The 17209-nt window shown below is 40.7% G+C and overlaps 1 protein-coding gene across 1 annotated transcript in view; it reads left to right on the plus strand.

Annotated features, from left to right (window-relative positions):
• arb2a (ARB2 cotranscriptional regulator A) overlaps window positions 1-17209 on the plus strand; it is a 239966-nt gene that overhangs the window by 127285 nt on the left and 95472 nt on the right. Inside the window, exon 9 of the mRNA XM_084728154.1 lies at window positions 14385-14501. Coding sequence (XP_084584280.1) covers window positions 14385-14501 — 117 coding nt within the window. The remainder of the gene's footprint in view (window positions 1-14384; window positions 14502-17209) is intronic.

The following is a 17209-nucleotide window of genomic DNA, read 5'->3' on the forward strand; positions in this document are numbered from 1 at the left end:
TCAAAACAAATTTAGAAGAACCAGGTGAAAATTCCACATCATAGCTTGTTGAATTTTTCTCACTGCACCCCAATTTAGAAATTTTGGCTCGGACACCAACTGTGGGCTCAGTTAGTACAAGGAATCAGTGTTTATCAGCCCCTAAGGCTGTGTGTGTGTGTGTGTATGTGTGCGTGTGCGTGTGTGTCTCAGAAATGGACAGCAGTACCCGATGGATATTTAACACATTAGCTTTGGCAGAGCTGAGAGTGGTGTGAAAACACACTGATTTCCTAAGTGGCAATCATATCAGCCTCGCCGTCAGAGAGGCAGCAGAGAGCAAACATCTGTGTGTGTGCGTGTGTGTGTGTTTGTGTCTGCGAACAGTTTGTGCACATCATTTAGACGTCGAGCTGCTTTAGATTTGTACAGTAAACTTTATTAGTGTCTGTTTGGATCACCAGGATTAAGTGAGTTTATTTATTTTCTTTTAAATATTTATTTCACTTTAATTTAATAGAATCTGTTTTCTGTTTTATGGTGTTCTGCTGTTCTTCCTGCACTTTTTTTCACCATTAATTCCATCTAACTACAGTTTTATCAGATGTTTCTACCTGTATCCTTTTTTCTGTACCCAGTCTTTTCCTTTCTCAGCGTGTGCGTGTCTCTCCCTGTCTGTCCGCGGTGAGCTGTCTCCTCCCCGCCAGGGTTCAGGGAGCCCTTGGTTCTCCTCCATGTCAGTATCACCCTGAGTTACGGCACAAAGGTCTCAGCCTCCTCCTCCTCCACCCACCCTTGTTAGGCCCTCTCCTTCGCTCCCTCCCTCCGTCAATCCCCGCTCTCCCTCACCCTATCCATCCTCGTCTCCAGCCGAGAGTCACCCATCCGAAACTATGTTAAAACAGGGTCATCCCCCGGTGTGCACTTAAAGGCTGTCCCTTTAACCTGCTCTGAAATACTTACGGCTATTATTATAGCTTATAAATCATTAAGAAAGTTTAATTATACGAAAATTTCATGGTGGAAATGTGCAAGCTGACACATGGGAAGGGGAATTTAATGGGCCAGCAAGTCCCAGCACCGTGAGGGAAAATATTGAGGTTAGGTTTCTATTTTACAGCATTGCCGGAGGGTTGGGAGACAGGGAGAAAGACAAGAAAGAAGCACTTTTGGAGTGAGAGAGACGGAGAGAAAAGGCAAGTGAAGATGATGAGGCCTGTAGTGTAGCCAGTGCGCAAAACTAACTTTCACTCTGTAGACCAAAGCTGTTAATATGGCCAGTTGATTTGGGAATGATGAAGACATTGCCCAGCGTACCTTGTGCTGGTTTTCTTAACTAAGATATATTCTAATTAACACAAGACTTTAATTAGTCGCCATGCCATAATTTCACTTCGTTAAGGAATGCTGCCTAATTAGAAATTACCATTTGGAGAATTTCTGTAATTGCTGTCACTAAACAATATATGAACATTGGTAATGTTACAAAACTCTGTCCACTTTCTTAATTGTGTCAATATCACTTCAATGTGAACATTATATGGCTGCTGTTGATTTAACTCCAACAACGACCGCTCGTCTTTTCATTGTGACAGAAATGTAAATTGATCAAACTGTTGGGACTTGATATCATTAACACTCACCACTGTGCTGATGTTAATTAGAAATTAATTGAATTCTGTTGTAGTAACCATGAATTGCTGTTATACATCTGATCATCTTGGATCATTGGGTCTGAAATATTTGAATGCAGTTCCTTTGCAATAAAAAAGTTGTCAGTCAAGTGAGAACTAACAAGAGTTCAAGTGTTTCAGCATCTCGTTATTATTTTATACAATCTTATATCCTACACTGCAAAAATAAACTATTTGTTTCAACTAAAAACTAAAATAAAATTTTAAGTTGATTTAATTTGAAAGGACAAGTTGAGGTCATCTTTTCTAGTCAAATTCACTTCATACAAATTCAGTCATACTTGAGAAAACATGAGCTTAAGATATTTAATTGAATCAACAACTGTTCAGTCACAACATAACAAACAAATTTGATTTCCTTTTAGTTTGAAAAGTCAGATCTTCATTTCAGACAAGAACCTTAAGTTTGTTAAATTACAGCTGTTAGGAGGTTAGGATTGAATATCCTTCATCATGGTTCAATGTTTTCATTATTGTGAAAACAAGCAACATGACTTATCCTAAAGTGTTAGAGACACATAGCAAGTTTTCTTTGTAACTATAAAAGAAGGGTCTTGAGTTTTAACTCAAATAATGCATGTTAATATGCTGATCATCTTTCTTTAGAAACTTAATGAGTTGATTGAACTCTGTACATCATCTCAGTACATTCATTCAACTCATCATTTCAAGTCAAGAGACTTCATGTAAGAAGAACTAATATTTATAAGTTCTGCAGTATTCTGAAAATAAATACTAGAAAATTTGAATTTGAATAAATAAGGCTTGTATATTTATGTTAAGAAAAGATAAATTAATGACTTTAGATTCCTGTATGATTGTTTGCAGCAGGTATGTGAAACTCAAAATGCCGCTGTGTCGTTATCTCATATGGGGGCCGCTTCAACGCTCAAGTACTGTTAGAACTGCCATGCTTTAAAAAAAATACAAAAAAATACATTTTTTATACATTTCTTTCACTTTGAATTGGTCATTAATACCCCTGATTAAAATAGCTAGATGATCATTTTCAGTTTTGTCTGTGTTTTTGTCAAATGGCACCAAGTGTGCAGTGAAATTTTGTTTAGCAAATTGCAACATGCAGTCTTTTAGAAATCCATACATACAATACATGTTTTAAGAGAGATAAATTGGTGTGAAACAACTAGAAAAAATAATAAAACTAAATAGTTTTACAGGGCAGATTATATTGGATTTTTGACATAATGTCATAGGCTGGAGGGAGAGAGACAGTGGACCAGAAGTTTGAGACCCCTGGTTTACAGTGTGAACTAAGAAGGTAAAGATTTATTAAGAAAATCACTTCTGGTTATGTGGACAAATGTGAGGAGAGATTAACTGTGGACACATGCAGTCGTTTGAAGAAGTGAAATTTTTTTATATATATATAAATGCATATTTGCACATACCCTCATGCGCAGAACCGTGACCTCACACCTTAAAACTTAAACTCAGCCTCGTGTTAAATAGACTAAATCCACTTTTTTAAGTGAAGAGCAGTTCCTTGCACCAGGCTGATATTGTTTATAAGAACTCCCTTAACCACAAAACCATTTGTCCCTCCCTTCTTCCCTCCCTCCATCCCATCCTCCCTGCCCTCTCTTTCTCCTCTGTCCTCCCTTCCCGTCTTCCTCTTGTTTTCCACGCGGGCACAAGCGGGGCGCTGCGCCCGCAGCCGGCAGGTTTCCTGGCACGCCGCTCCTCATCCTCTGCCTTTTGTTTCCACCAGTGGACGACCATTCTCCACTTCTGCTGTGTCAGTAAATATTTATTGGCCTTCCTTTTCCTCACCGCCCCCACTGATGTTGGTGCTTTTTTGTCCGCTGTATAGATACGTGTGTGTGTGTGGTTTGCATGTTTATACACACACAGAATCCTCCCCAACACGTACACAGACACACACCACCTCCCACTACCCTGCGTCCGGTGCTGTCACTCACAGAAGTCAGCGATGCCCCCTCCTCACCCTTTCATATCTCACTCTGTCTCTCCGCCCACCATCCTCCCTTTCTCTTTTTCTCTCATCTTCCCTCCATCATGCATGTGTCGAACAGCCATGAGAGGAAAGAGGAAAAGAGAGGAGGAAGTTATCGCACTCTTCTCCCGCTCTCTTCCTCCCTCTCGAAACCCTCGCCACGACCAGAGTTCACGCACTGAAGAGTCAGAGGGGAAAAAACCCTGTGAGTAAATGCATGTGACCTCAGCGAGCAAAAAACCTCTGCACACTCCCACAACACTGAAAGATGCACACACACACACACACAAACATGCTCCCTCATGCTCCCCGGGGCCCTGTGGCCTCGTGCTGGAGAGGGCTTCCTTCCTGCGGTTAAGACAAAGGAAGCTGGGGACCGACAGGGGACCTGGGACCGCCGCTTCAAAGCCACAGGAAGCGCGAGTGTTGTCTCTTCCTGTGGAGGGTGTCGGAGCGTGGGGGGCCAGCTGCCTGTGTTTTCACAGCCAGGGACGAACAGGGATGAGTGTGTTTGTGTGTGTCACAGGCAGGGTAGGTAGAATAGCTGAACACACTGCACTTCCACTCCCGTCCACCTCTCGATGACCTGAGATCAGTTACAAGCAACATACAGCCAAACAATGATAGAGCCTGAGCGATACTGGATTTTAAGGATAATGCTGATATTAGGAAGTAAAAAAAATCCCGCTATCAATGGATCATCCTCAGACCTACACAGCAGCAAAGGTCGATTGCCAACTACTCCCAAAGTGACATATATTACCAGTAGAAAGGCTTCCCAGACCTAAACTTCACGTGTCATTACACATATGAGTTGTTATAAAATGGTCACAGTTTGATTAGGTGTCGGCAGAAAGACTGCTTGACCCTGGTTTACGTTAAAATACGTACTTTACATATGTTATGTGATGCACTCATGCAACGTAAATCATGTCCATAAGGATTTCTTTTCCATTTCACACAAGACTCAAACCCCAGTCTTCTTGGGATTGATTGTCCATTAAAATAAGTATGCTATGTCTGTCACACGACATAAGTGACACAACAGGGGTCACGCAACAGAAGTTATGGTTAAGTGTTGATTTTTTTTCTTCTTCTGACACATGTATCCCACATGATCACAAGAAGGGTGGGTGAGAGGATGGGAGAGGACAAAAAAAAAAAAAAACAAGGCAATTAGTTGTCACATTTTTCTTTTGAGTTCATAAACTCAGAAGAAAAAAAAGTTGGAGGTCATCAGAGCTTTAATATTTGGAGTTAGTGTTACATGTACTCTTCTATTGTATACAGTTAAATCAAAATTATTGATAAAGTTACATTTTCAGTTAATGCAACTCAAAAATTTTCATTAAACTCTCATTGCATTGTTAATAGAACTGAATAAAATGTAAGATATTTCATGCCCAATGAAGTCCAAATCAATCAAAAAAAATTTTAAGAAACACAGAATTAAGAAAATCTACTGGCACTCAACATTTTTAAGTTAGTTTAACTTCTAAACAAATTAAAAGTTTTCATTTATCATAATTAATTAATTTGAGCCTTCTGTTATAGCTGTGATAGGCCAATATTTGGCTGATAATATTTGTCAACGGATATATATATCACTTGTGCTCTAATACACAGATAGGAATAAGAGAGATAGCTCTCATATAACATCCATGTGGAGAATCCCGCCGTCATTGAAAACAAAATCCAGCTGAGGATCATCAACTTAACCACTGTTTATCTATAAGTCTATTGTCCTCATTGATTTATGACAGAAAGCATCACTGCCAGAGCATCAGTCAGCCTTTATGTTTGTTTTCCGGGCCTTGCCACTGTCTTTGCAGACTCTACACATGCTCGCAATGTGTACATGTCTGTGTGTTTGTGTTTGTGCTCCTGTTCCAATGTTGGCGTGTAGGGATTTATGGGGGTGTATGTGTTAGTGTGTCTGCGCCATGTGTTTTCCAACCTTCCGGTGTGCACCCGCATACATGTTTGTTTGTTTTTCCTGTGTTCGGCCTGGCTCCTCTGATGCTCTCCTCTTACTCTCTGGCAGCAACAGGACAGTTAATCAATCAAATATTTAAGCAGTGCTTCAGTGCTCAGTGGGTAGTCCTAGATTATCTGTGGCTGTTGGCAGTGCATGGCGCAGCCACATTATAAGCCTCGTCTCTGACTGGCATCGTCACGGGGCGCTTCTCTCTCCCTGTCTCTCCTCCTTCCCCTTGGCCTCTGCTCAGTCTTTGCTCACTCCCACTAACACTCCACATTTTGTCCTCTTTTTCATTCGCGCTCATTTTCCGTCATTCTCTCCCTATCCCTTGTTTTCCTCCCTCTTGTTTGCTGCTCTCTATTCGCGCTGTATAATTGTGGCTTTTCACATTGACTATCTGACAGTGAGCAAGGCCCCTTAAAGAGCTCTCATCTTTCTGTCTTTGCCTGTTTCTCTCTTTTCTCTCGCTCTGCATTCTTTCTAGGGATAAGTCTGCCTGTCTCCCCACGGGGATCTCCATTGTGGATTACCATTCAGTTTTCGCCCAATTATCTAGTGGCTTTCGCTGCCTTTGACACATAATTATCAAAGGCCTAAATAATTGTCTTTATTATTGCCGGTGTTTAGATGTAGCGTCAGCGGAGCAGTCGCGAGCAAGGGAGCGTCACGGGGAGAGGAGAGAAATGAAGTATTTATCTCGACCAGAGATTAGCTTAGCATGCTGTTAAATGATGTCTCGTCGCTTATTTCAACTCCTCGTCCAGATAAATAAACATGATTAATATGCCCCCCTTCCTTCCTTCATGCACACACACACACCCCACGCTTACATATACACACACCATATCACATTCTACGTCAGTGGTGAAAATAAGATTATGCACAACAAAAAGTCTGGCAATTAGCTGGCTTTGTAGCAGGAAGCAGCTTAAAGCGCTAAACACTGTACTTTGCTGAGGGCCATGTGAGAGGTCAGGTACAAGATACAGGGGTTGGAGAAAAGTCTCTGTGGGTGTGTTTGCGTGTGTCTGAGTGGCTCCAAATGCGCGGGGGTTGGCTATTTCATAGAGCTTGTGAAAAGCTGGATTTAGTAGAACTGTGCCAACCAGGGGGTCAGAAATCTGTGATGTTTGCGGGTCTCTATAGCAACCGGGCCCTCTGCAGAGAAATCAGAAAAAAAAAATGGTTTCTGAGGAAGAAACAGGGAGCGGGGAAAAAAAAAAGGGAGAAGGATTTCGGTTCATCCAGAGTTTGAATGTATGCAGGGTGGGGGTGAACTCAAGACTGCGTCATCATCAGTTGTGACTCAGTTTTTTTTATTTTTTATTGTGGTTCAGAGGAATGTAAATGTGATGTGTAGCTGTGGAGAATTAAATCGAAATCACAGTGAGGGAGTATGTTTAAAAACTTGTCACAAAAATGGGTTAAAGAAACAGTTCAGCCACAAATAAAAAATACATATATTTCCTCCTACCTGTAGTGCTATACTCATCTAGAATGTTTTGTTGTGAGTTTCAGAGTTTTGAGGATATCAACCGTCGAGATGCCTGCCTTCTCTCAAATATAATGGAATTAGATGGCAACACATTTGACTGAAAACTCGACATCATGACCTGGGCACACAGGATAATCCACTGCTGTGAGCAGTTTCATGTAGGAACAGTTTTCTTTCTGCCAAACTACACCCGCCAAGCGAATCACCATGCAGAAGAAAGTGTGATTTAATTATTTTGAAACTTTATTTTAGATTTAGAATGATAATTTTCTTTAAAGTATAATACACAATATATTGTGATTTTATGTGGCATGTTTTCTTTTTGGCCCACGGCTCTTCAGCCAGATTAATTTTTGGCCCCTCATAGAGCAGAATTTGGAGACCTCTGGTTTAGATCCTGCACTTTCACACGCCTCTCGTCCATGAGTAGATGCACACTTCATTCTCTGCAGTGAAAATGTTGGCATTCAGAAGAAAGAAAGTTCCCATATCTTCATTAATCAGGTAATGATTTCCAGAAAGTTTGCTGTTGAAGTTTTGTTTTTTGGGCCTCATTCCAGGTAAACATCTCTCTTACAGGATACCTTTTTTTGTGGCACACAAAATTATTATGCAAAATGTCCATGGCAGTTTAACCGAATTAGACTTATGAGCCTATAATGATGTTAGAAGTTAGATGAGGTGGGCCAGAATGATGATAAAATAAATACATTTCTTCAAGGTGTTCTAGTGAGAAAGGAGGCTGTTCTTCAAGCTGAGGACTCAGGTTCAGACTCCTGTTATGGGACGTATTGTTTCCACTTAAACCTAAGCTTCTACTTCTGTTTTAAAGCCCACTTGCTTCAGGGATGCTGTTCTGAAGCTGACCCTGTGCTCTGTTCTTCCTGTGAAGTGGGCCAAGGGAAAAGAGAATTTTCCTCATGGGGATCAATAAAGCATTCATAAATATTCTTTGTTGTGCACATCTGCCTGTCTGTCTCTCATCTGTCTTCCCTTTTCTCCTCATTCCTTCCTTTTTCCTCCAAGCATACCACTTCTGATATCCTTTCAGCTTCCTCTTATAACCTTCTGCCTTTCTTCTCCCCTTTTCTTAACATTTTTTTTACACGCAAGCCCCTCATGTCCAACCCCCACCCGAACTTTACTCTGCATATCCAGCTGCTGCAGCGTTAAAGGAAAGGCCAGTAGAGAGAGGCGGCAAATGTCTCAACATCTGTGTGTTGGTTTTAGCTCAACAAGTATTTCCACATGTTTCTCTTCCTTTTTCCCTGTCCGATACAAGACTGATCACAACAGCTGGCCTGTTTCCTTGTTAAAGCTGCAGTCTGTGGTTACATAGTGGATTAGCACATTTAGCATTCTGGATAAAGATGGCTAACACTAACTCACGGGATAACATGGTGTAAAAATTATAACGTGATGAGTCATATGATAAGACGGCTTACATCGCTACCCACTTGGGAACATGTGGCTTTATGGTTCCCACTGGTTTGTAAGTTAACCTTGAGTATCACCCACCTAGCAGAAGACACAGACATGCTTAGATTTCTCTTTCAACATGCAGCTAACCACAGTTGTCATTGTGGCTTGTAAAACACGGGACCCAGCGGTGTCAAAATCATTGTGGTTTAGGGCCACACTGTAGAGAGTACTCTCTCCTGGAGTCATTATTTGTCAACCTATTACCCCAACTGTTACCACAGCCAACCATATGTTTATAGGCATTGCGGCGATGAGAGCTGTCAGAACGAGTGATTGATATAGCCAGTGTTGGGAGATGAAGTTCTTTGGTCTTTAATCTTCGGCTGAGGCATCAGCGAGAAAACAGACTTTGTTTGGTGAGAGTTACTGATTTATTTTCCCTCCTCATTTCAGCAAATATACAACCCTGTGTGAGGATCTTTCAGTAGCAAATCACAGAGAAACTTGAGCACAAAAGTTGGTGAAAGAGGGGCAAAGTAGTTTTTCTTTGTATTTCAAACCAGTAACATTTGGCTACGGAGTATTTGTTTTTACTTCCCAAAAAGCATCCAGAGATGCTGAATTTAATCAATTTGAATGGCTGCTTCAGATTTCCAAAGGTCTTGTTATCCCATTTTTTTTTAAAAATCTCTCCACTCATCTGTCAGCTTGATGAGACACTCTGTCTACTCAAGATTATTCATGCACTGTCTAAATACTCGAGTCCAGTATTTAAGTTCCAGATGTATCCATCCAGCGCCATCTACAACCCAGCCCACTCCCACCTTACCAGCTGTGCCTTTTCCTTTGTGCATACCTTTATCTTTTTCTAACCACTGTCAGTCATTCATGTGCTTTTCCACCAAACTGCCCCTCAGTTGAGCACTTCTCCCAAATCAGCTCACTTTCATTCCTACACACATATGTGTGTACCCACAAACAACCCCAATTTCAAAAAAGTTGGGATGCTGTGCAAAACAGAAATAAAAACAGAATGCAATGATTTGCAAATTGTTTATGACCTATATTCAATTTAATGCAGTACAAAGACTGATTCATTTTATTGTTTTATGTAAATATGCACTTTCAATTTGATGTGTTCCTATAAAGTTGGGACAGGGACAACAAAAAACTCAGAAATTTGTGTAATGCTCATAAGACACCAGTTTGGAACATTTCACAGTTAAACGGCTTAATTGGTACCAAGTAATAGTATCATGATGCTCCTTGAAAGTCTCAGTCATTCACAGATGTGGATGGGATAAGGTTCACCACTTTGTGAAAAATCCCCCAAACTTCAAAAACAAGCTTCTTTGATTGTGATGTGATGGCATCATGGATAGCTGTCACATCTGTGACGGCCCTATTAATGCTGAAAGGCACAAATGGGTTTTGGAGCAACATATGCTGCCATCCAGGCAACATGTTTTTCAAGCATGTCTCTGCTTATGTCTGCAGGACAATGCCAAGGCACATTCTGTATGTGATACAACAACGTGGCTTCGTAATAAAAGAGTGCAGGTACTAGACAACCCGTCCTGCAGTCCAGACCTGTCTCCCATTGAAAATGTGGGGTGCAGACTGTCGACTGTTGAGCACCTGAAGTTATGTATCACGCAAGAACGGGGCAGAATTTCCCTTTGAAAACTTCAACAATTATTGTCCTCGGTTTCTAAATGTTTACTGAGTGTTGTTAAATGAAAAGGTGATATATCACAGTGGTAAACATGTTCCTGTCCCAACTTTTTTGGAACGTGTTGCAGGCATGAAATTCAGAATAAGTGTATATTTACAAGAAACAATGAAGGTTTCAGTTTGAACATTAAATATATTGTCTATCAAAATAATTTGCAAATCATTGCACTGTTTTTCTACCCAGTGTTTTTGGAATTGGGGTTGAACATGCAGGCACACAGACACACACCCCCACACACACACTTTCTCTTGTATTCTTTTTCTATCTCTTGCTTTTATTTGCATATCCTTTGTTATCGCTAAAGTACTTTGTGTTAAAAGTGTCATGCCAAAATTATTTTAGAAAAAGATAGACTTAAACAACCTGTCATTAATGACAGGTTGGCAAATAGAGTTTACTTTGGCAGCAGTTACCAAATTTATTATAGCTCTGTTACTGTTTTAATATATGAGTGATATCCAGTGAACCTTACCCATGTTAAATTAATTTCCATCAAAATATAAAATGTTGGACTCAGAAGGGACATACAATAGGAGCAAGCAGAGACCTATTTATCCACTTGGAAAGTGGAAAAAATGTTTGCTGCCCAGACTTGGGATGTTTTTGACTGGTTTGAGGTCATGTGCATAGCGTTTTCCATGGGCAGTCAGTCCAGTGCCTCCTGTTTCCTGGCCTCTGCTAGCAGCCCCTATACTCAGGGACTGGCCCGTTTGGCTACCGCCAGAAAACAGGACCTTGACTGACACCTCCAGTTTTAAAAGGTTGACTTTGCTACTCCCACGGGCCCAGTTCTGCCAGAGGAAAGCTTTTCAACCAAGCGTGGATGAGGGTGGAGTACAGAGAATAGTGTGTATCTCTCTTTCTCTGTGTATGTGAGTGTATGATTTTTTTGTGCGCAAGCGAATGTGTCTGTGCATACATGTACAATGTCTGTGTTCTTTTGTTGTCTTTCTCTACAGTGGTGCTCTTTTTTCATGCTTATGGTTGTACCTCCCCTCTCAGTCTGCTTTTTCCTCCACCCTGGTGAAGACGCTCCAGTGGAAGCCTTATCAGCTGTATGATGTATGAGTCCTTAGGGCCTTAATAGATTCCATTTATCTCTATACACTCCCACTTTAATTTGGCTGGGCAAGGGAGGATGTATTCAAATGCCCACCGTCATTTTGATGTACAGCCAGAGCTGGCTGGCTATAGATGACCAGTGTTACTTGTCTGTGAGTGTGTATAAGATGGGTGATTGCTCCAGCCTTAACAGTATGAGTGTCGTATTTATATAATAGCACCAGCTAAATGTTTTATGTCCACCCAAGCTGTAGCTTTGTAGTCAAGCCTCAGCCCTATTTTGTTTTATTACACTCAGGCTTTTATCGGCTGATACTGATCCTACTCATACATGAAATCACCAACTAAGCCCAGATATTTAAACCCCTGCCTTGACTTTAACGTTACCTAGATCTCCCGCTGAAGTGCTAGTCTTTTTCTCTGGCACAAAGCCATAAACACCATCACCATTTGAAGCCCAGCTGAAGTCTGGTAGTCCAATACACTGCCAACTTTGTTCCTCTCAGGGTTTCCAAAACTTTTTCAGCTGGAGACCCAAAACAGAAATTTGGTGTCTCCCTTGGACCCAAACTTAACAAAAAAACATTATAAATTACTATAACATCTACTTGTCATTTATAAGTTACTAAATTTTGCCTCAGATTTGATTTATTTAACTGATAAGAGAAATGTGAGCATTTTGTCCTGCTTCGCTTGAAGATTTGAGATGTGCTACCTTTTCAGTTTTTTGGAATATCCCAATAAAGGACACAACAAGCCATGAATTTTAAATATATATGAACTGCATTTATTTCATCGTAAATGTGCATCATAGCACTGATCAGATTTTCAGAGTGTCATGTTAAGTTTCTCACCACTCATAACGAACTTGCACTGTCCACTGAAACGCTAGAGGGCTTTTAGTTTGAAACAGATACAGGAAGTGTTGAGGCAAACAGAAGCGGATCAATATGAGGCTTTGAACTGAAATATTGTTGCAACGTCCCACATTTCCCATCATGCCTGGACCGACTAGTTTGTTGTCTTATGTTCCAAATATAGTTTCAACCATTAGTGAGGTGGCTGTAACATTTCTTGACCTCTTTGCTGCTTTGTTTTGAACTTCCTGACCTGTTGTGTTGAAAGTTATCAAGGGGTTGATACTGCTGAAAGCTGCTGTCATTCTGCATTCTGTATTTGAGGAAACGCGCATTTTACTCGGCTAACCCATTAAAAATGTTTGGGAAACACTGCTCTGGATGACAGTTAGGACAAAGCTTTAATGTAGTTAAATGTGTGGTGCGTATGGCCTTAATGCCATGTGGGGATGACCAGCAAATCACCAAACTCAGTGCTATTCAGCAGCGCCATGTCCATCCCCAGTCCACCAGCGTCACTAAATGTATACAGTGAGCGATTGTTAACCTATTGTTATAAGTCCTGTTCCCTTTTCTTCCCGTTTTATCTTAAAGCAAAGTACAGTGAGACGACTCATTCCCTAGGCCTGGCTGCAGTACTCCTTGGGGTGGGACCGGCGGTGTGGGAAGTCTATTGTAGTGCGGTAACAAGTTCTTTGTGTGACATTTTCCTTGGCGTTGACATTCAGAGGGGAATAGGAAGACGGGTCTGTGGACGCCACGTTCTCTGTGACATGTGAAGGGAAAGGGTATTAAGAATGGGGACCGAGGTATTTGAACGTGCACAGGGAAGGACATTTGCACAGAACGTGACAAGGACACGCTATGGTGGAGCGGCTCTTTCATATTTCACTTTATAACATTATGCTATACACCAGGTTGAATCTGTGTCGCCGGTTACAAAGATGTCCACTGGGCTGGTGCTATCATGGTCTGACGAGCACTGTAAAAAAAAACAGGAATTTAGTGAAATCAACTAATCCTTTCTCATAAACTCAGTGTAAATATGCAAGTTTTATTTATTCAAATTAATTAAACTTAGAATTTCCAAATGTCTTTTGACCTGAAACATGATCACCACATTAGCAGACTGCCCATCATGCATTGTTTGGGAGTTAAACCTCTCCTCAGACTGTTCTTTTTTCTCTGTGGTATGAAGGAAACATGTATGATGAAAACACTCCAGGCTATGAAGAAGATTAGTACTCAATTCTGTCCCTATTCCTTTACATTTAAAATGTAATAAAGTCACTTTGCAGGTCTTTAAGTTGCTTGTGTGACATGACTTAATATCAAATTTTAGTTTAGTTTTAGTTGTGAATCATTACAATTACCTCAAAATTACTTTTCATATTCAGTCAACTTAAGATTTTAAGGCAATGCAGATACTAACTTTTTCAATTTCAAACAAATGTGGGTTTTTTATTTTATTGTTACCAGTCAGTAGGCTGACAGTGTATATTTTAGGGTTACCAGATGAGATGGTGAGGGTGAAATTCAGGACAGAGAGTTGCGGGTGAGTGTGTCAGAAGGATTAAAATAATTTATAAAATAATTTCAAGCAAGATCATTTGATATTAATATTATAAAGGTCAGCTACAGATTCAGAGAATGACATGAGGCGCAGTGTCCTGCCACAAGTGACAGGTGTCAATTTAAACATCTTTACCACAGAAGGTTGTCATTCAGCTGTAAGAGTTTACTTTTTTTTTTTTTATCACATTATAGCCTACATAAATAATTTGATCAAAATATTTGTGCAAATCCATATACTGTTCATATTATGAGTGGTGGTTAATGGTTAATTTTCAAGACATACAGGACAGGATTTGGGATTCAGGACAGCTGCTTGTTATTCAGGACTGTGCCGAGTTTTTCTGGAGGTCTAGTCATCCAGTTATGTTGGACGGAATAAAAATTTTGTCATGCATGCATCTATTGACACAATGGATATCTCATGTTAAAATAATTGTATTCATATATGTGCAAGCAAAAAGTTAGGAGGATATCATACCTCTTACAGCATGAAGTGTCTTTGTTGTTCAAATGTCTGAAACAAGTAGTGTCCTTCTCAACAGTGACTGTGTCATTAACCTGCTGCATGAGTGACTAACACACACTTGATGTGCTCTTTTTGATTTGCAGATGAATCAGAGGGAAATGCAGGTGAAAAACCGAGTGTGCGCCGTGGCCCTGACTGACTCGGCTCACAACATCTGGCTACAGGAGACCAGCAAAGGCACACAGGACTGGATGCAGCAGGTGAAATAACCACACACGTGCTCAGATGCACAAACACATACAAACAAAGACACTGCAAACTGTACAGGAGTCCGTTCCTGAGCTCCCGTCTCATCGTGTAAATTCTCCCAGCTGTGAGCTGAGGTCTCTCAGAGTTTGCTCGTCTCTAATTTCTCCCCGCACAACCCCGCTGACCTACACAGGTACCCCTGACCAACAGCCAGCCTTAGAAGTCATAGAGAACCGTTGTTTGCATGTTTTCCCTCTGTGTTGGTTCTTTAATAAAATCAGCCCCCACTTTTTCTTCATGGGTGCATGCCAATGAATAACTAAGACAGTTAACCCTCAATGGTGCGTGTGTGATGCATGCATATGTGCATATGTGCATGTGTGTATATGTGCATGTGGATGAGCGTGCGAGATAGAATGCACGTGCACATGTGCATTTGTGTTAGCTTCATTTTAGCACTTGCCCTTTCTGGTGTGACCTCTGCGCCATACGCAGCACCTGGGCTCACTCAGTATGCACATACAGATGAGGACCATCCAAGACCAGTGCTGCTTGAGAGCCAGAGATGCAAATGTCAGGCACACACACACACACACACACACACACACACACACACACACACACACACACACACACACACACACACACACACACTCACTCACACGCACATGCACACACCATACCTTTATTTGTATTACATCCTCTTTTATATCCCTTGCCTTTTGTTTTTGCTATTTCTGTCATCTCCCATTTTGCGTGTGTGTTTGGTTTGCGTGTTCATGTGTGTGTTCGTTGTCTGTAAATGTGTGTGTGTATGTACGATAGTTTGAGTGGTGGGGATTCAAGGTTGCACTGGCCCCCTTCTCCTTGTCTGGCATTTCCTATTTTTGATTCATCTAAGGGATGTTCGGGACACTGCATAATTGGAATGTTAAGTGATTTTCTATTTGTGATGATTACCCAGAACAATAAATCTGAAATAACCTTCTTTGTCCGGCTAGAGGAAGAGGACAGGCAAGGATTCACTCTCTTTCCTACTCATTAACCCACCGTCCTTTTTTGGCTGAATTAAGAGAATAGCCCGCCTAATTAAAGGGATTTTTTTTCTTGAGGGAAACAGTGGTGCACCTATGCTGTGCTATGCCCTTCTCAATGATACAACAAAAAAATTTGGTGGAAGTGTATAAGGGCCCAGCCAATAGTGGAATTTAGGGACCAATACTGATATTATGGAGCACGAAGAAATCTGGATAACAACGTATCGACATTTGTTCCTCAGGTTTTCAATCAAAGATAACATCAGGGCATTGAAACAGTTAACTTTCACTGGTGTTGTTAATCTAAATAACTATAACACACACACGCATATATATACATATATATGTGTGTGTTTGTATATGCATCAAACAATAATTTGATATTGTTTTCATCTGAAGACCCCCTCAGGGGTCGCGGACCTCATGTTGATGACCCACCAATGTATCTGTCAGGCTCTTTTTTTCTGCCTGCTTTCCTTTATTTTATTAATCCTCACAGTTTTGGGCTTACTATTTATTTAAGAGGCTGAGACGACTCATTACTTGTTGCTAATTCCAAAGCAATGTTTATATTCTATGTAATTCTCTCAGGGACGATTGGATTCATTATGTAAATCATCACATCAGTTTTATTTAACAGCAACGAAAAATGTATTTTATCTTCTGAAACCTGAATTAACTTTAATTGCATTATCAGGGAAGCAAACAGTGTTGATATCTATTGTTCCTGTTGTGTCACTGATAGAAGAATGAGTGCTCACAGCGTCGAGTGTTTTGACCATTTGTTGTCTCTGCTGATTTAGTGTCGAATGAAAACAGATAAATACTGTGGATCAGTGCTAAGTGGTGATATTTACATTACTTTAGACATGTTAAAAGGATACTTCAAATATTTTCAGTGGTTTTGTATGAGAAACTTATTCATAGTCAGTGTCTTACCTTAAGTCGATGGTGGCTGGCGCACCTCCCAGTTTGGAGAAGCAGCAGGAGTACCTGGAAGCTAAGTGACGAACTGCTGTGGACAGACAGCAGTTGTGATTGTCCTGACAGGAAATCACAATTATGTTAGCCAAATATTTCTCCAAAGCAGCCAAACTCAGTAGGCAAAAATATTAATTTTACCTCACAGTAATTTTACCTTGCAAAACACAAGAGTTGTTGGTCTACAACTGCCTCAACTGGTTAGTTTGATTGTGACTCTGGTGCATTAAAGGGTTAGTTCAGGTGACTGACGTCACACATCGGCACAAACAAGCCAGCAACTCCCGTGTTCTACAAGGTAAAATGACCGTTGTCGTCTATGGAGTTTGGTTGCTTTGGAGAGGGTAATATTTTGCTTTTATACTGGCAGTTTGCCATCAAAAAAGGTTTTCTGATACAAGGTAAAGTGGTGAAAACATTATAAAAATACCATACTCTGAAACTAATATTGATTTTTTTAGGTGGCTAAAACATGTTTTGCTGTGACCCTGTCCACAGCAATACTCTGCTGCTTCTCCAAACTGAAGACATACCAACTGTCATCTACTGTAGGTAATACAGTGGCTATAGATACGTACCTCATACAACCCCACTTCAAAACACACAAACTCTCCCTTTAACATCTGATTGATATTGAGGGGGAGTAAACGAGCAAAAAGAAGTCTTCTATTTGAAAATTGATAACTTCAATTGTACTGCTC

The sequence above is a fragment of the Lutjanus erythropterus genome, chromosome 10 (genome assembly GCF_056507025.1).
Source record: "Lutjanus erythropterus isolate fLutEry1 chromosome 10, fLutEry1.hap2, whole genome shotgun sequence".
NCBI lineage: Eukaryota > Metazoa > Chordata > Actinopteri > Lutjaniformes > Lutjanidae > Lutjanus > Lutjanus erythropterus.